Source organism: Gymnoscopelus microlampas (assembly GCF_963454915.1).
Source record: "Gymnoscopelus microlampas genome assembly, chromosome: 9".
NCBI lineage: Eukaryota > Metazoa > Chordata > Actinopteri > Myctophiformes > Myctophidae > Gymnoscopelus > Gymnoscopelus microlampas.
The window spans coordinates 47,843,881-47,864,309 of record NC_139946.1 but is presented as its reverse complement, the minus strand read 5'-3'; the positions used below and the strand labels follow the sequence as shown (position 1 = coordinate 47,864,309).

Sequence of the window (20,429 nt, the reverse complement as noted above, 5' to 3'; positions counted from 1 at the left end):
GCTTTATGTCCCAGCAGCTGTTCCTCTCTCCTAGCCTGGAGACGGAGTCCCGAGGAGAGACGCTGCTCTCACTTCCTGGGTAGAAAGGCGGCTAGCCGCTGCTTCTTAATGGGCAGAAAGTGGATCTCCTGCGAGCTGACCTTCTTCACTTTGATAGCTCTGTTTTTAGGGGCCTTTCTGCCGAGCGGGTCGCTGGGGTCATGCTGCTGCTGCTCCCCCCCTGGGGGGCCCCCGACGGACGACGACGAGGGGGGCGGGCCCCCGTACAGCTGTTGCAGGGCGACCGCGTCCGCCGTTTGGCCCGTCCCGCCGCCGCCGTCCCGCTTGATGGAGAAGTTCTTGGTGGACACGCCCGAGAGCCCTTTGATCTTCCCGCAGAGGATGGCGGGGATGGCGTCCTTCACCGACACGATGACTTTGTGCGCCGTCGTCGTCTGCGCGGCGCTCACCATCTCCGGCCCCCCGCCCAGGGACGCCCCGCCGGCCTCGCGGCCCAGCAAGCCGCCGGCACCGCCGCTGTCCACCAGCCACTTGTGTTGATGCCGGCTGAACTCCAGCGTCGCCAGGCCGCTCAGGAGCTGCTTGGAATCCAGAGCCGGGCCGTCCATCGGCCGCAGGACGCCCAGAGACAAGGCCGACGACGAACCGCAGGGGGGAGGTTCCGGACCCCCGGACTGGCAGGCGTTAAACTCTCGACCGTCGCCCCCGGCCCCGCCCCCTAGCGAGCTCGCCGCCGGCGCACACTGAGGCTGAATGTACTTTTTCTTGGCGCCCGCCACGGACAGGTCGAGCACGTTGTCCTGCTGCGGGGAGGGGAACTCCTGTTTGGGCTGGACCACCGGGGGGACCACCCTGCTGACCGACAGGTCCAACACCTCTCCGTCTGACGGCGACGGCAGCGAGCATGACGAGGGGGGCGGGGCCACGTGCGGAGGCTGGGGCGGTGCGGCGGCGAACCTGCCGGGAGAGAAACCAGGGTTATTACTTACTTAACCCATTAAGACCTGGAAATGTGTCATTTTTAGATTTGAGCTAAAAAGCATTATTTTACACTTTGGGCTATTCAAAAATAGCAGATACACAAGCTCATAGCGCGGCACCAAGTGCCGCGCTATGAGCTTGTAGATCTGCTATTTTTGAAAAATCATGAAAATGTGTGCAAGTCTTTGAATATATATATTTTTAAAGCGAACATTTTTAACTCAAATATTTGCTTTTAGGGGTCACTGGAACAAAATATTTTGATGGGGTCCGCGGCCAAATACATATCATTTTGGGGGTCCTTGACATGAAAAAGATTGAGCACCACTGATATAGAAACATACGTTTTTCAGAATACTGTTGAGATTTAGGAGACATGTAGAATCGGCTTCAGGTCTCAATGGGTTAATACTAGAACTAAAACTAACCAAATGACCACAACTAGAATTGACAAAACATTTTAGTGGTGAGGCCAAAATTGGTTCTGCCTGTTTCTCCTCAGTGGCTGGAGCAATTGATCTGAATTTGCACACAGCCATTGACCATTACCGTGTGCACCTAACAGCGAAGCCCGTTTTCCGGTTACACGAAATGTCAGCTGTTTATTAGCGTGTCTGTGTTCGCTGGCTCCCGGGTTGCCAGATCATGTGCGCATATCCCCCCACGGGTATGGTGTAGCTTTAGTTAACTGACGAAAAAGCTATAACTATGTACCTGCAACTGTGTTGTGTTTACAAAACGAACTAAATCTAACACGGTAAAACCCCAATGAATCCATTAATACCGGGAACGCATCTGTGTCATTTTAAGATTTATTTGAATATTCAAAAATAGCACCGAGTGCTGTGCTATGATAGCTTGCAGATCTGCTATTGAAAGCAATTTTTTTCACTCCAATCTGTGCTTCTGGGGATCCACGGCCATACTGTTATTATTTCATCAGTGCTTTGCACCTCCCCTGTTCCACACGCAGTCCATTTAGTGACTTCCAGGTTGTCCAGCCAAGGTCATGGCCACTAGCGAGGCTTTCCGTTGGTATGATCCCTCTGTCCAGCCATTCAAGAGCTTGTGTGTTGTTACTTTGCCATTCATGTTCCCAGATGTTGGTCCTTGCTGCTTGTTTGGTTGTCTGGAGGGGCACGACTGTCTGCACAAAACTGGCTCTGGATCGGAGCCTGCGTGGAGGTGCTACGTGCTACGTAAAGATTTTGCTAAAATAGGAGATCTGCTTTGAATAGTAGATCTTTTTCTGAATAGCCCAAAGAAATCGAAAAAAAGACAGACGCGTTCCCCGGTCTTATGGATTAAAACTAAACAGAAATTGAAAACAAAAAATCCAGAAAAAAAAATAAAAGATAGAGAAATGTAAAACAAATCTCTACTAACCTGGCAGAGAAGGAGGGATGAGAGGAGGAGGAGGAGCTAGAGGTAGAGGTCTGGGTGCTCCTGCTCACAGTGCAGACGGGGGGTCTGGGGGGGGTCATCACGTTGCCCTTGGAGTCCTCGGGCACAGCCTGAGGCACGGGCACCGGGATGGGCAGCGGGATGGGCAAGGGCACCGGCAGGGGGATGACCACCGGGTAGGGCACCAGCAGGGTGGCGGGGGGCACCAGAGGAGCCAGAGAGGGAGGGGAGGAGGTGAGGTAGGGGTGAGAGTGGAGAGGAGGAGGAGGAGGAGGAGGGGGAGGCTGGGAGGTGAAAAAGGCGGAGGTGAAAGGGTCCGTGGCGATGGGGGCGGAGCCTGGAGACTGGCAGGCGGAGGAGGCGGCCGCCTGGGAGGTGAAGAGGTCCTGTGAGGGAAGAATGATACATTATGCTATTGTTATTATGGTTGTTTATATCTGACCTTTATATTTTACCATCACTTATAGCAATGGTTCTCAAACTTTTACATTTCAAGTTCTCCCCTTAACTCTGACAGTAGTAGTAGTAGTAGTAGTAGTAGTAGTAGTAGTAGTAGTAGTACAAATGGAACCAAATGGACACTAACAGGTCCATTTGGTTCCATTTGTACACAGTCAGAGTTACATACTTGTAAGGGTCAATTTAGACCCCCCTAAAGGAACCCAGAGAGTGCCTGAAATCCACTTTGAGAACCACTGACTTATAGTACATATATAATACATTATGGATATGCAAGGGTTAATTGACGGGTCGCCGGTCATTATTGAGAAATAAATCGCGACAGGGTGATTAGGCGTCGACGCGTAGCCCGTCGATTATCCCGCTTTTTACACACGGTTACTTAATAAATAAATTGATAAATTGACCCAAAAGTAACAACAAAACAAAGTATTTCCTTGCTAACAGCAATGAAAGTATTCCATAAGTGCTGCGCTGGATGGCGCAACGCGGTCACCGCGGAAAACAAGGAAGTGTATTGGATCAAATTGAATCAACTTTTCAGAAACATTCTTGAGAGCCACGTTTAGCTGTAAATGACATTGTGTGTTTGTGTTATGGCTGTCTTGTTGGATACAGCACAAAATGAAGCAGTGCGCAGCAGGTGCTGTGAGCCTTTAGCCTGACACTCAGCCTGAATTTTCATTTCGTTTCACTCCATTATTCAGTCTGAAAGCCCTCTCATTGCAGCCGATTTCTGAGATGGGGGCGTGGCCAAAGTGGGACTCTTTGGCAATTGGTTCATACTGGATTATCCCGATCCCGATTCGTCGTATAGATTTTCAACCGAGAAACACCCGCCTTCGACAGCGTCACCAGACCCTGAATGCGAGGCAAACGATTCAGGGGGTGGAGCCAGGCTAGTGAGCCTTTGATTAGTCAGAGGTCTGTTATAGAGCTCAGCGGTCATTATTCAGAAATAAATAACACACCGCTGAATTCAGGGATTGACCAATCAGAATCAAGCATTCAACCAAGCCGTGTAATAAGACATGATATGTTGTAGCTTTGCAGGAGCCACTAGGCCTGATAGCTATTGTTTTATTTAGCAGCCTGTCTTGTTATGGTTCAGCTTGTCCTTGTAATAGCCAGAGTATACTGTAACTATGGTCCGATCCCTGTACTCGTTGGCAGAAATACCGTACCACCGACATGAGTCTTATTGTATACTTCTCCCTAGTTTTAGTCATATCATGTATACATAAGTATAACCATCACCACCTAGAATATTGTCTCGACTCCTATTGCCTCATCAATTACTGATTGATTCAGAATTCCACAACAGTTGTCACCATCATGACGTTTTACTTGACTGTCATACAAATAATTGCAAATAACGGTTCAACCACTTAAACCCTCTATTCTTAGTAAAACGGAGCTGGGTTACAACTGTACTTGATTGGGAGCTTGTCGATCAGCTATTTTTGGCAAATGTTCCCCCGAGAATATACGTATGCTGGAGTTCCAAGTGGTTAATTGTGGGTTTGGCATTGAACTTTGGAACGTATAATTCTAATTACATTTCTGTTTTGGCTTTCAGGCTTTGTAAAGAAAAATTGCGCAGGACAGATAACGACAAATAACTTCAATATACAAAGAACTGACCGACGCTATGATGTTAGAATAGTGGGAATAGCAGATGTACAAGCTCACAACCTGCCACCTCCCGACCAATTGAACATTTTCAAGGGGGCAAGGTGGCGCAGTCGGTGCCTAACAGCTAGAACGTCCAAGGTTCGATTCATGCTGTGGGCGCTGGGGGCGTGTCCTCTCCTCCGCGTCATCAGAGCCCATACCCTTGGTGGGGTTGGCGCACGGGCCTTTCAGTGTGGAGCTTGCATGTTCTCCCCGTGTTTGCATGTTCTCCCCGTGTCACAAAAAAACATGCAGTAATCCTGGTCTCTATACTGCCTTCCCCTGGTCAGCCGGGGGCGCCTGATGGAGGGGAAAGGAACTGGTTGGAATAACGTGTTCCTTCCACGTGCTACGTCCTACCGGGGGAAACTCCCCCCTGTCAGGTGATAAGAAGCGGCCTGCTCACTCCTCATGCATTGAAGGAAGCATGAGCTCAGTTCGGGGCTCTCCCCAGGCTGACAGACGGAGAGTAGTGCCCAAGGTTTACAAGCTTAGGCAATTGGCACTGGGTGAAAAAATGGGTTACAAAATCGTGGGAAAAAAAGAAGAAAACAATATTTACAAAAAGAGGCGATTATATAATTATCGTGTCAGGCCTACTGTATACCTGCAAGATGGCGGCGAACGCCGGGTTCTGCAGCAGGGAGAGCAGGTTGGAGTCCGGGGAGGATGCACCCCCAGACGACTTCTGGTCCAGAGCCGGGTGAGGAGGAGGAGGATGAGGAGGCAGGCCGAAGGTCAGCGAGGCGTTCTGGCACAGGACGTTGTTCTGGAGAGGCAGGGCGGGACAACCAGACGCCATCTGCAGGGTGCGGTTGGACATTTTAGTGATACGATAGATGGCCAAAGAAATAATGCATTTAACGATTTAATTGCTTTTTTTCCTCCATTGGAACATTGGAACATAATACATAACACATTTGTATTGCATTTAGGCTTTATGAACAAACACAGGGCAGATAATATGACAAATAAGTTAAATGTATAGTACAAATAACTGACTGTTAACTGACTGAAGTTAAAATGTGAATATCTTTCCGTGGATTTGTCTGCTCCGAGGACGCTATTGTTAAATGAGTTTGGGTTTGTTTCTAGTGGGGAAGGATCGGCAGACACGTAAATCCCGGCCACTACATTTGATTGGGTAAAGCGCGGCCTGCTTCCTGATCTGAAGGCACGCCCACTTGTAGGCCAGTGCGTACGCTATATGACGAACCCCCCGACGGATTCAAATCTGTTCTTGAGAGATTACTTGTGACGTACCTGGGGGATGACGGCCTGTGAGCTCAGGTGCTGGAGCAGCTGCTGGTCCAGGACCAGCGGCAGCGACAGCGGGCCCTGGCTGGTCATGAAGTAGGGCGTCGCCCCCATCTGGCCCAGCGGAGGAGCGCCGGCCGCCCCGGACATCTGGAGGTGGATGGGCAGGTGAACCACGGGACTGTCCCCCAGACAGATGGGCTGCAGCACGGTGGTGGCCACCTTCACGGACACCCCTCCCCCCGGGGGGGCCTCGGTGGCCTGCTGGTTCAGCACCGACAGCGGCGGCGGCGCTTGCGTCTCTACCTTATTATTGAGACCCGCTCCGCTGCCGTCCCAGCGGTCCCCTGCATGGGGGGTGGCGGGATTCACCCCGTTCTCCACTTTGCCAGGGGCCGGGGGGGCTCCCCCCCCTCCTTCTCCCGCCGTCCGGGCGGCGTTGGGGTGGTTGGCTTCCGGCTGGGGGTTTGTGGTCACCATGGCTGGGTGGTGGTGATGGGACACGTTGTCATCTCCCTCCATCGTCCACCTCCTCAAGAGTCAGTGAAGAGGCTGGTGTTAGGGCGGGCGGGGCTAGTGGCAGCGGGCCTCGTCCATTATGCTTCCATGTAGGACCTGAAACAACACAACACAACACACTGAATCAGGGGCGTCACGGCCATTCCCTGTGCGTACGACGCGACACCCTCACTCTCACAGATCCATGATATCATACCCCCCACTTTTTGAAAAAATAAAAAAAAACTTTTTTTTGATAATAAATCGATAAAATCAGGCAAAAATCATAATTAAATAACCTAAACCTAACCCTAAAACCGAAATAAAGTAACCAAAACACGAAAAAAAACTAACAAAATCCGCCCCAAAAAACACAACATTTTGAAAACACAAAATTTGTTTACATTTGACAGTTACAATTGTTTTTTCACGATTTTTCAAAAATAGCAGATCTACAAGCTCATAGCGTGGCACTCGGTGCCGCGCTATGAGCTTGTATATCTGCTATTTTTGAATAGCCAAAGTGTAAAGTAAGGGGTATAGTCCACGAAAGTCCATCCCCCCACCTTCTGAGAGCCTGTGACGTCCCTGCAACAGTGACACCCGCAGGCAAATGTCTCCATAATCGCGACGTGTTTTGATCTTGTAGATCTGTTTGTTAATTTAGATTTTTGACTTTGCAAACTGAATAGTAACGATACACAGATTCCTTTCTGACTAAAAGGAGCCGGAATCTCTCCTCCTTAGCAGTGATGTCATCTGGGGTGCATTTGACTCCATGCGGGTGATAAATACAATATGAAAGAAAACAAATCACTGCCTAAAGGCCTCAACATGTTTTATATACTTACTATGTTCAATAGAACTTGAATCAAAACAATGAATTACAAATCAAAATGTTTAATAAACTCAAGACTGGATGAAAACAACGTTGTCTCTCTCGGTTGAATGGGTTTTTTACCCTGAGAGCCAAACGAGACAAAATGGAGTTCAGATGTACGACGCTTGAACTGGCCTTTGAACTAAAACTGATTCAATCTTGACTATAAGTGCATTAATCCATTATGACCGGGAACTTCTAAGGCTTATTCAAAAATAGCAGATCTACGAGCTCATATCTGCATATATTTTTTTAATATTTAGGAATGCGACAAAAACAAAAAAATATCCATGAATTCAAGTCTCCATGGGGTGATAATCGATAGGAAAAAAAGAATAATTTGGGGGGTGAACTATCCCTTTAAAATGACGCTGGGAACATCACTGGTCTGTGTGCCCACGATGTTCCACTTCCCACTGTGACCACCGGGGTTCCTATGGGAAAGCACGGAGTGGGCCAATAGGTTACGTATAAATTCTCTGCTACGTTTGTAAACAAACTTATTACATGAACAGAACATAATTCCTGCAAAGTAAACACCTTCATGCACTTCCCGGAGGAAGCATGATAGATAGTGCAGAGAGGCTTATAGGATAAAAAACTGTACGCTACAGCAGTCCAGTATTATTATTATTATATATATAAATATATACACACTGCAACTTTAGCTCTGGTAAATCAGCAAAGATAAAAAGCTACTTTTGCAAATGTTTCTCCTTTAACCCATTAAGACAAGGAAAGAATCTGTGTAATTTTTTAGATGTCTTTTTTTTGGCTATTCAAAAATAGCAGATCTACAAGCTCATAGCGCGGCACCGAGTGCCGCGCTATGAGCTTGTAGATCTGCTATTTTGGGGAAAATGTGTACAAATCTTTGAATATTATATATTTTCAAGCGAACGTCTTCGACTCAAGTCTTTGCTTCTGGGGGGGGAGGGGTACCCGGTACAAAATATTTTGATTCTACAAATGTCTTCTAAATCCTAGCAGTTTTTCTTTTTTAAATACTTGTGTTGCTATATCAGTGGTGCTCAAACCTTTCCATGTCAAGGACCCCCAAAATTATGTGTATTTGGCCGTGTACCCTCATCTCAAAACATGTTGTTCCAGGGACCCCCCAGAAGCAAAGATTTGAGTTACAAATGTTCGCTTAAAAATATATATGTATTCAAAGATTTTCATGATTTTTTCAAAAATATTAGATCTACAAGCACCACGTGCCGCGCTGTGAGCTTGTATATCTGCTATTTTTTTAATAGCCAAAGTATACAATAATGGTTAAAGTGGTTCAAATCTAAAATGACAGATGCTTTTTTTATCGTCTTTTTGTAGGAATTGAAGGCTAAAATAGCCTTATCTACAAGTGGTGAATCTAGAGACATTTGCAAATGTTTCTCCATTAACCACTTTCAACCTGGCGTCTCCCTATTTTTGGGCAAGTCATTACCTCACATTTTCCGCCAAACCTACAAGCTTGTTGGGCTATTTTAGCTATTTGCCGTACAACAAACTAAGTGCTTAAGTGCTTAAGTGAACACGGGACGTTTTGGAATAATTATTCTGTGTTACTTTCTAACAAAATTTCCTGAATCCCTAACTTTAGATGAAAGCGTGTGTGTGTGTGTGTGTGTGTGTGTGTGTGTGTGTGTGTGTGTGTGTGTGTGTGTGTGTGTGTGCGTGTGCGTGTGTGTGCGTGTGCGCGTGTGCGTGCGCTCACATTATCTCAGCCTGCAAGGAAAACACAGTGAATAGAAGATGGTCTGTTAACTATAACTTTATATACATGTAATCTACTAGAACACGACTTGGTTCCGGGTGAGGTGGGGCAAATTACTCCATTATGGCGCTCTCTCCTGCCGCACCCCCTGATTCAGGGGTGGACTGGGCATCTGGCATACCGGGCATATGCCCGGTGGTCTGACCCAACAAAAAAAAATGGACCCCCTTAGCTGAGAGACAGATGACGTGTATAGTCTATAGTGTATAAAATTGTGTTTCAGATTAAACTTTTCTTTTTTTTACTTGGTCTTCTCTTTTTTCCCTCTACACCTATACCTCTTTGCCAAAAAAAATAGCAGATCTACAAGCTCACAACGCCTCGAGATCGGCTATTTTTTGGCTAAAGTTCTCCTGAGAATACAGGGATGCTAGGGTGGTTCATGTAAAAAAAAGAAATCCTATCACACAAAAAATGTGGTGGTCCCCCCTGTAGTGACTCTGAGGACCCCCTAGGTGTCCCCGGACCCCCTTGTTGAAGACCCCTGCTGTAGAGAGAGAGACCCTCATTCCAAACTCCATCCTCCACCCTTCCTCCACTCCATGCTGCCACGTGGTTTAAGACTCCGGTTGAAGGGGTTAATCCGGGGGTAATAATAAGCCATATGCAGCTCAATGAAGGGCTGGGGGGGAGGGGGGTGGGGGGGATTTGGGCAGGGCGGGGTCATTTGTAAGGCTGCTCAGGAACCCCCCTCTGGTTCCCCCCAGCCATGTCCTTCCACAGGACAAATGTCAGGTCTGGACGAGATGACCCAGTTTGTCAATCAATGGCTGTGAATTAACCCCATATCCCAAGGGCTCTCCCCAGGCTGGCAGAGGGAGAGTAGCGCCCATGATTACAAGCGTAGGCATTGGCACTGCAGGGTGAAAAAAAAATTACATGCGAGTTGCGACCCATAAAAATGGATAAAGGCCTACTGTTTGGGAACCACCTGGGCGAAACACCAGAGAACGAGAAAGCGTCCCGATGCCTGACAGTGAGGCCCCTGGTTTGGTTCCTGGGCTGCATGTCCCGCCCCTACTCTCTCCTTGTCTCCTTGCCCCCTATGTCATTAAGAACGTCTTCAAAGAGATTTTCCCAAAACTATCTGTTCTGTTATATATAGTTTCTATCTCCTTTTCCTTTTAATTTTGTTAAACGTATGATTCCAGGGCATGTGTTTGTGTCTATGGGTAAAGCTTCTCTCATACATCCAGGCCTCTCTTCAGCCCAGATGCTCCAGTTCAGAAAAACCCATGCAGGGACGTAAATCAAACGTTGGTGGGGTCTAAAATGTATTACGGAGCGGTAAATAGTGTGCCAAATCTCTTAGCATGGAGAAGGCTATAATTACTGTGGCAGAGCCACGGTGACGCAAACCAGAGAGCGTTTTACCCTTTCGATCCGGGAACGCATCTGTGTCATTTTTTGATTTCTTTTGCTATCCAAAAATATAGCAGATATACAAGCTCATAGCGTGCCGCGCTATGAGCTTGTAAGATCTGCTTTTTAAAATTTGTATCTTGAACATTTGTGCAAATCTTTGAATATATACAGTATATTTTTTTAAGCGAACATTTGTAACTCAAATCTTTGCTTCTGGAGGTGGGGGGTCCCTGGAACAACATATTTTGATGGGGATCGGTGGCCAAAAACATCATTTTGGGGGTCCTTGACAAGAGGAAGTTTGAACAACAATAGTTTTCAGAAAAATGAAGGCATTTGTTGAGACATTTGACAGTTACAAATGTTCGCTTTAAAAAATATATATATTCAAAGATTTGCAAAACTCTTTACGATTTTTCAAAAATAGCAGATCTACAAGCTCATAGTACCCGGATTGAATGGGTTAAAATGGTACCCCATGTGAACCTTTGACAGAATTAACCACTTTGCCCCATGTATTTTTGTATTCGTCGTATGATGGTGTTGCGTGGCGCAAATAGATGACACAAAAAAATGCCAATATCACAAGCTCACGACACGTCGCATTGCGTGCTCAAAAATAGGGACACCAGGTTGAAATTGGTTCATTTATTTGAATTTCACGCTATTTTCATGTCCTGCAGGGCCATGTGAGTGGCCATTACTCCTCTACCAGTCTCGCTGTGCATGCATATGTGCATGCACACACACACACACACACACACACACACACACACACACACACACACACACACACACACACACACACACACACACACACACACACACACACACACACACACACACACACACACACACACACACACACACGCCACACGTCTTCCGAAACGCAACTGTACTCCCTCCCTCCCCTCCCCATGCACACAACACATGTCCCCGCCCTGCAAAGGCAAGGCTGTCAGCCCTCATCCATCCTCCATGATGACATTTCCCCAGGGGGGGAGAGAGGCACACAGATACTGTGGGCTTACGCTGTCAGCCACCAGGTCAATTATTCATACAGAGCATAGAAACACTACTAAAGGATGGGAAACTTTAAAAGAGCTTTAAAAGGAGGGGGAGAAAAAAACGACAATGAGGAGCATCCTTTTGGAAACATAAATTAAAGTCAGCGCTCGATCGCTTAGACATGTAATTCCAATTGGCCGGGCGAGAAGAGAAGGGCCCCATAGCGCAGCAGCAGCGCGAGGCATTTCATTTCAAAGTTTATTTCCTCTCCCGCTAAATGGCCTCCATGTGGTGTAGGGTTTAGTTCTGTGTGAGCCGCGTGCCCCCAGGGCCTAGCGGGCCCCGGCGCACGCATGCAGTGTATTGTTGTGGAGCAGCAGATGAGACGGTGGAAACGCTCTCTGATGGATTACATGGTAGGATGGAGACCCTATGGCCAGTGTTGCCATGCTCAGCTTGTTATAAGCCACTTTGGACTAGTTTTTCTGTAAAGTTGCTTGTGAAATATTGGTAGTCGTGGGTAGTCGCAGGCTTGTTTCTAATGTGTAGTTGCTTATTTGGGCTTGTTTCCAAATACATTGTATTATTATTTAAATCAATGGTTCTCAAATATTTTAATGTCATGGACCACCAAATGTGTATGTAGTTGTCCCTATAACCCCCATCTGAAAATGTTTTGTGCCAGGGAGCCCCGTACCAGATTTGTGGTGATAGAATGTTTCAAAACTCTTCAAAATATTCCACATTTTATTTCATTTTTCTTTTTTAAATAGCAGATCTGATGCCACGCGTTGTGAGCTTGTAGATCGGCTATTTTCAAATAGCCGATGTATGTATTTAACGTGCTCATGTGTCCTATAGTTGCTTCTTTTGGGCTTGTTCTCCTAGACCTGGTTGCTTATTTCTCTCACAATATCTGGCAAACGCTGCCTATGGGCTATGGCCAGACGGGCTGCTGCCTGATCACCTTGTGTCGCCAATCAGACACACGGGACAGCCAGCGGGGAGTGTTCGCCTTGGGGAATAGAACCTACACCCCCCCCCCCCCTCCCATACAGGAATCCAATAAAAGCACGTGTTGTCAGTGGTGGAAAAGTACTCAAATGTTTTACTTAAGTAAAAATTGACTTGAGTAAAAGTACAAAAGTATTGGTATCCAAATGTACTTTTTCTTTTTTGTAGCAGATCTACAAGCTCACAACGCGTCGCAATGTGACGCGTTGTGAGCTTGTAGATCTGCTATTTTCAAATAGCCTTGGTATAAAATGGGGCTAAAGTGGTTAATGTATGTTTTATAAAAATGTATATCTGCAAAATAACTAGTAACTAATGTTTTCAAATAATTGTAGTGGAGTAAAAGTGCAATATTTGCCTCTGAGATGTAGTGGAGTAGAAGTACAAGTACTGAAAACTGGAAATACTCCAGTAAAGTAAAAAATACCTAAAAATTGTACTTACAGTAAGTACAGTACTTGAGTAAATGTACTTAGTTACTTTACACCACTGCCTCTCTCTTCCCAGCAGTAACAGTGCTGACTAGAGGGAGGCAGTCTGTCTTGGTTTATTGGCTCTCTGAGAGGAAGATGCCGGTTTACCACTTCAGCCTCTATTTTATGCCGTTCACACCATGGCTTATTGGCGTGGTGGAAATAGCCTCACAACACGTGGCATTTTAGCTTGAAGATCTGCTTATTTATTTTCTCGTAGATGTTGCTATTTTTGCTATTTGTACATTTTGCTTGTAGAACTGCTACTCGTTTTTGAAGAAAATGTCTACACACACACACACACACACACACACACACACACACACCGTATATACTGTAGGCTACTGTGTATATAATTTATAGAGAAAATATGATGACTGTAATGACATGCCCAAAATAGGGACGTCGGGGGTTAATGTGGTTATCTGTGAGTGATGACCAGTGAGCTCATGGTAGTCTGTACGCACACACACACACACACACACACACACACACACACACACACACACACACACACACACACACACACACACACACACACACACACACACACACACACACACACACACATACACACACACGCTGCTTTGTCCTTGTGTGGCCGCCGCTGCAATAAGTGGTGGGATTGCGCTCCACGCAAGAAATACTAAGCATAATTGTTGCCATGGGAATGCACGTGCACACATGCGCCCACGCACACATACTCCCACACACACACACACACACACACACACACACACACACACACACACACACACACACACACACACACACACACACACACACACACACACACACACACACACACACACACACACACACACACACACACACACAAGACGCAAGGCGCATCCATTCCACGCTCACACATTCATAGTGTACACACACACACACACACACACACACACACACACACACACAAACACATGCGTGCTCTCTATTCAATTGCATCCATGAATAAGAACTGGTACCTTGGGGAAAAAGACAGACTGGTTGCAACATACTTTACTGCAGAATGCTTTATGAAAAACAGCAAGATAAATGTGCTGAGCCGGACCGTATATCATACTACACACTACACTACAGTATACACAATGGCTTGAGGACACACACACACACACACACACACACACACACACACACACACACACACACACACACACACACACACACACACACACACACACGACTCTTCTCTATTGCTCTCGCTCAAAATGAACAAATTGAATCCAATATCCCGCCGGAAGACTTCCGAAAGGAAATGGAAATATTTAAGTCCTGTTTTGTTTGTTTGTTTTCTCTGTATTGATGCTGCAGTGCGACTCGCATTCCAGGAAGTCAGAGAGACAATACATTTCCTGCTTGATAATAACGTTGGACCAACAGTCATGGTTATACTCCCCCCTTATTGTCCACTATTGTATTATGGATCAGTTTTGGACCAATTACTGGAGCCAGGAATAAGAAAACATCTTCCTTCCCCATTAAGACCGGGAACGCATCTGTGTCATTCTAGATTTCTTTGGCTATTCAAACATAGCAGATATACAAGCTCATAGCACGGCACCGAGTGCCGCGCTATGAGCTTGTAGATCTGCTATTTTCTGTGTCATTTTTTTCTGTGTCATTTTAGATTTTAGCTATAACCATTACTTTTTACTTTGGTTATTCAAAAATAGCAGATGTACAACTATAACATTGTGCAAATCTTTGAATGTATATATATTTAAAGCGAACAATTTGTAACTCAAATATTTGCCTCTGGCCATGGGGGTCCCTGGAACAACATATTTTGAGATGGGGGTCCACGGCCAAATACAGGAACATGGGTGATCTTGACATGAAACTGTTTGAGAACCACTGACAGCAACATAGGTTTTTTCAAAAAGCTGTTATAGAGAAGACAATTTGTAGAATTGGTCTCAAGTCTTAATGGGTTAATGCAGGGGTTTTCAATGTTGGGTCTGCAACTCTAGGAACACCAAATGGACCCTTACAGGTCTGTATCTCTGAGAGTAGACAATGAACCCTTACAGGTCTGTATCTCTGAGTAGACAATGGACCCTTACAGGTCTGTAACTCTAGGAAAACCAAATGGACCCTTACAGGTCTGTATCTCTAGGAAAACCAAATGGACCCAGAGTTAAATTAACACTGAGGATTGTAAAGTGTAGATTGGGGTACCAGAGATAAGAATCATATCATGACCTAATATTGGTCATCAGTTTGGGGGTCTTTGAAATGAAAAAAGGTTGAGAAATACAGCTCTAACTGATCAAACAAACAAAAATACAGAAATATAAAATTGATGGGCGCGCCAGTAGCCGAGCGGTTATGGTGCATACTGCATTCCACATAGAATCTGATGCCTGACAACTAGTACACAATGCGCGATGCGACACATTGTGAGCTTGTAGATCTGCTATTTTCAAAAGATTTTTATACATTTATTTCATTTGAAAACTTGTGAAATAGGACATTCTGCATAATGAGAACTTTCTACTTTGGGTACTTTAAGTACATTTTGATACCAATACTTTTGTACTTTAACTCAAGTACATTTTGAATTCCGGACTTTTACTTGTATTTTCTACATTGCAGTATTGATACTTTTACTTAAAGTAAAAAACTAGAGTACTCTTTCCACCACTGTATTTCACCCTGCCGTCCTGTCTGGCAGCGTGACCGTCCATATGCCTCAGATAGAGGCTGACCTCCTCTTCACTTCAATCATGTGAGTTACAGCGTCTAACTGTGTGCATACTGTAGATAGAGGAAGTTAAACCGCAGTGAGCCTGGGGCCAGGAGCCATAGGGAATATATCTTTATCCATTCCTTTCCTGTTTTGATCTCCTGTCTCTTTCTTGTTTTCACTGGACAAAAGAACACAGAGTACATTTCTTGGGGCGAATGGGCTAGGGAGCCATGCCACATGGTCCCCGGTTCGACTCCCGTGTAGGATTGTATTATCTTTGTTTGAAACGTGTTAGTTTACTGTGACGTCCATTATCAGATCTCAAAGCACAATTGCTATGAAGCAAAGACGTGGTTTAAATCTACTCCGTGACAGTGGAGGAAAAAGTACTCAAATGTTTTACTTAAGTAAGTAAGTATCAGTAAAAGTATCAGTACTGCAATGTAGAAGTACAAGTAAAAGTCCGGAATTCCAAAATGTACTTGAGTAAAAGTAGAAAAGGATTGGTATCAAAATGTACTTGAAGTACCAAAAGTAAAAGTACTAAAATGTTTGAAAATAGCAGATCTACGAGCTCACAACGCGTCGCGATGCGACGCGTTGTGAGCTTGTAGATCGTCTATTTTCAAATAGCCTAGGTATAAAATAGGGCTAACTGCAATCTGCAAAGTAACCAGTAACTAAAGTTGTCAAATAATTGTTGTGGAGTAAAAGTACAATATTTGCCTCTGAGATGTAGTGGTGTAGAAGTAAAAGCATAGAGAGAGAGAGAGAGAGAGAGAGAGAGACAGCACAGAATAAAAAAAAACAGAATCATTAAAAAGAAAGGAGTAGATTCTAACCACTGTGTGCTTGGGAGCACAATGTTGAGCTCACGTGTGCTTTGAGGCTGATAGCGGATGTCACAGTAACCGTAAACACGTTTTAGATAAAGATAAAGACCAATTCACTAGACTGATGTATTTTGGCCAACCTATGACATTTCTCCTTGCATGTCACTCCTGCTTCCATGACTGTATAGGCCTTTCTATCTGACGTTCCCTGGCTGTCGGCAGGGAAGAGAGAGTGTGTGTTTGTGTGTGTGTGTGTGTGTGTGTGTGTGTGTGTGTGTGTGTGTGTGTGTGTGTGTGTGTGTGTGTGTGTGTGTATGTGTGTGTCAGGAACGCTGGAGGCTGTGAAGCGAGGGAGCGAGGAGCGCTTGCTATTTGCTTGGTTATCCACTTCCGTCAGTGGTGTAAAGTAGCTAAGTACATTTACTCAAGTACTGTACTTTGTAGTTTTGAGGTATTTCTACTTACTAGTTTACTGGAGTATTTCCAATTTTCAATACTTGTACTTCTACTTTTACTTTTACTACAATTATTTGATAATTGTAGTTACTTTGTAGATTTTGATTATTTTTACAAAACCACTTATATACAGTATCACTTTGGCAATTTGAAAATAGCAGATCTACAAGCTCACAACGCGTCGCAAAGCGACACGTTGTGAGCTTGTAGATCTGCTATTTTCAAAGGATTTTTTATACATTTTACACACCTGAAAACTTGTGCTGGGACCTTCTGCATAATGAGTACTTTTACTTTTGGTGCTGTAAGTACATTTTGATACCAATACTTGAGTACTTTTCCTCAAGTACATTTTGAATACCTTACTTTTACTCGTAACAGAGTATGTTTTACATTGCAGTATTGATACTTTTACTGAAGTAAAACATCTGAGTACTTTCTCCACCACTGCTTGTGAGTCAGGGAACGCCCGGAGGCTGTCGAGCGAGCGAGCGAGAAAGAGGACCGCTCGCTATTTGCTTGGTTATCCACTTCCGTAAGCCCTATTTTCATGTGGTCTGGAAGGGAAACCACATGAGCTATAGCTAGTGACTGTTCTGGCTGGATCCCACTACCTCTAAACACACCTCTAAATCACATCAAGAGACCAGGAAATGCGTTAAGAAGCACGAGGTTTAGGGTTTTCCATGTGGATTATAGCCATTACTACTGTATCACACGGTGACTCTTCCCTGTGTCGTGCGAACATGCTTATAAAGAAAACACTTAATCACTACTTCAATCAACGACGGGGGCCCCCAGGGTTCTATTCTAGGTCCGCTGGTATTTCCCTCTGCACCAAATCTCTAGAAATAGCCGATCTACAAGCTGAAAATAGGTGATCTACAAGCCTATCTACAAGCTGAAAAATATCTACAAGCTGAAAATAGGTGATCTACAAGCCTATCTACAAGCTGAAAAATATCTACAAGCTGAAAATAGGTGATCTACAAGCTGAAAATATGTGATCTACAAGCCTATCTACAAGCTGCAATAGGTGATCTACAAGCTGAAATATGTGATCTACAAGCCTATCTACAAGCTGAAATAGGTGATCTACAAGCTGAAAATAGGTGATCTACAAGCCTATCTACAAGCTGAAAATAGGTGATCTACAAGCCTATCTACAAGCTGAAATAGGTGATCTACAAGCCTATCTACAAGCTGAAATAGGTGATCTACAAGCCTATCTACAAGCTGAAATAGGCGTTGTCAAGCTGACAACGCTTCGCGCTGCGACGCGTTGTCAACTTGTAGATCGGCTATTTTCGCCGAATGTTCGCCCCTGAATACGGATGCTATAGGATTCAAGTGCTTTACGAAGCAACGAGGCCCCCCCAGAGTAAAGATTCGCATCACTGTGTGAATCTTTACCTGCGTCGTGTGAATGCTAATCAGAAAAACGAGCCGGAAGACACGTATACGTACGCTCCCAAAGTTGTGGCACATAATCCTCAGCCTACCAGAGTTTTAATTAAAGATGAGGTAATGTAAGACTCAACGCAACACAAAGTGAACAGCTTGTCATTGACCCTCATTACAGCATCACCACACCGCATAGGACACAGCACAGCCTCCATATGACAAGGAGGGCTGTCTGTTCCCTTTGTGTCACCGAGGTGCCCGGTCACCTTTATCTGTTGTTGGAAGCAAGGGGTCATCCGCCATGCCAGCTTGTGATGGACCTTTCTTTTGGTGTGTGTTTTTTTGTGTTTGCCACGGACATACAACAATAATATTACCAGGAACACACAGATCTATCCCTAAATGTGCTGCAGTAGCCTCCTAATGTGCCATAGTGTCTATGTGCCAATGTGCTAAACATTTTAACACATTTAGATCTGAGGCTGATTCTAAAACGCCTTCTAAATCTAAGTTTTCTGGAAAAACTTACAAATATTTATTCAAAAATTACCAAAAATGTATGTTGCTATATACTGTACATAGCAACAACAAACCCAAAATGGGTTCCCGATTGAAAGGTTTAGTTACGTATAGGGGTTCCCTGTCTAAATAGGTTAAAGGACAACTTTGGTTTTTTACAACCAAGGTTTATATTTTAGCTTGTAATTAAAGTAAATAAAAGATGAGTGTTATTTTTTTTTCATTTACTGCTTTCTATAGTTTTAGCAATTTTCACGATATTTTTTACAGTGGGCGGGGGCATTCTGTCCGGTGGCTGAATATGCCTTTTTTACACAATAAAAAAGGTCCTGTGGTCTTTGATGGCCAGATGTGTGTTATTGGGGGCTAGAAACAAGCTTCTGTAAATACCAATAAAGAAAACGCTGGGTTATTGTGTAAAAAAAGACATATTTAACCACCGGACAGAATGCCCCCGCCCACTGGACACACACTGTAAAAAATATCGCGAAAATTGCTAAAACTATAGAAAGCAGTAAATTAAAAAAATGTAACACTCATGTTTTAATTACTTTAATTACAAGCTAAAATATAAACCTTGGTTGTAAAAAACCAAAGTTGTCCTTTAAAATGTTATGTCTCCATTAATTAAATCAGTATTCTGAAGAAAACCTAGAGACTCAGCCACTGTATACTGACTGTATGTACAGGCATCAACGCAGCATAGTGTATATCATGTTTGGGATTTCAATAATTGGGTGTTATCAGTACATCATCCAGTGCTTTCATTGCACATTACATGAGCAAAATAATGAAAAAATAAGAATGTTTTCTTTTTTTATACAAGTCTTGCCACGGACACATTTAGTCGGCGTACGGACACATTGATGACCCTTTAGAAGTCTGTGGTCACTACAATGATATAGTGGGGGGATTAGGGGGCCGATGTGGCCCCCGTAAGCATTCGGGGATAAACCTGCCCATGGCCACAGCTAATTGGATAACTAGGCAGACCCTTAAAAAACACTAGATCTGACGCACAGCCAAATGAAAGCCCTCCCCTGGTTGGCTGTCCCCGTCTCTCTACTGTAATGATTTCCACATTTCCTCCTTTTCTGTTTTTTTTCTCTCTCTTCTCTCTCTCTCTCTTTGGCCGTGCCTCATCTATGGAATGTGAGCCATACTAATTCAAGAGCTCAGGGAAAACAACAACAACGTAACCGTTTTTAAAGGTCTATAATGTAGGCCTACCACCACACTGTGCAAAAAAGCCTGATTCATACTTAGCTGGGGGGTCGGTGTCGTGCTCCGTAAATAGCAGATATACAAGCTCACAACGCGTCACGAATGTGACGCGTTGTGAGCTTGTATATCGGCTATTTACGGCATGTATAAGACCAGCCGTGCAACTAACTATATAAATCAGGCTTAAGGGTTCGATTGTACATCGTTGTGTCACAGACGTTCAGATGAAAATCATGTCATTTTTGGGGGGGGGGGGGGGCGAACGTCACAGTCGTGTGATTAAGTATAATGAGGTTTAAGCACTCGGGCCTGACTTCATCGTACCGTGTGCTGGTGTTGTGTGGTGAGAATACCCGACCAACAAACTCACAACTGCTGTGTGAGCTTGTAAAACGGCTATTTTCACCGCACAACATCGGCATATGACAGGACAGGGAGTCAATTAAGCATAATAGAATTTTGACCTATATGACATGGCCAGAATAGAGGTGCCAGGGTTCGGACAACA

The 20,429-nt window shown here is 44.7% G+C and overlaps 1 protein-coding gene across 1 annotated transcript; it reads right to left on the bottom strand.

Annotated features, from left to right (window-relative positions):
* Positions 1-6,255, bottom strand: rai2 (retinoic acid induced 2; the record flags this gene model as incomplete). The annotated part of the gene is made up of 4 exons (XM_084066160.1): positions 1-957; positions 2,368-2,771; positions 5,126-5,320; positions 5,782-6,255. 4 exons carry the CDS (start codon positions 6,253-6,255, stop codon positions 69-71), a joined length of 1,962 nt encoding a protein of 653 aa, XP_083922286.1. The 3' UTR covers positions 1-68.
* Positions 6,256-20,429: the final 14,174 nt, after the last annotated feature.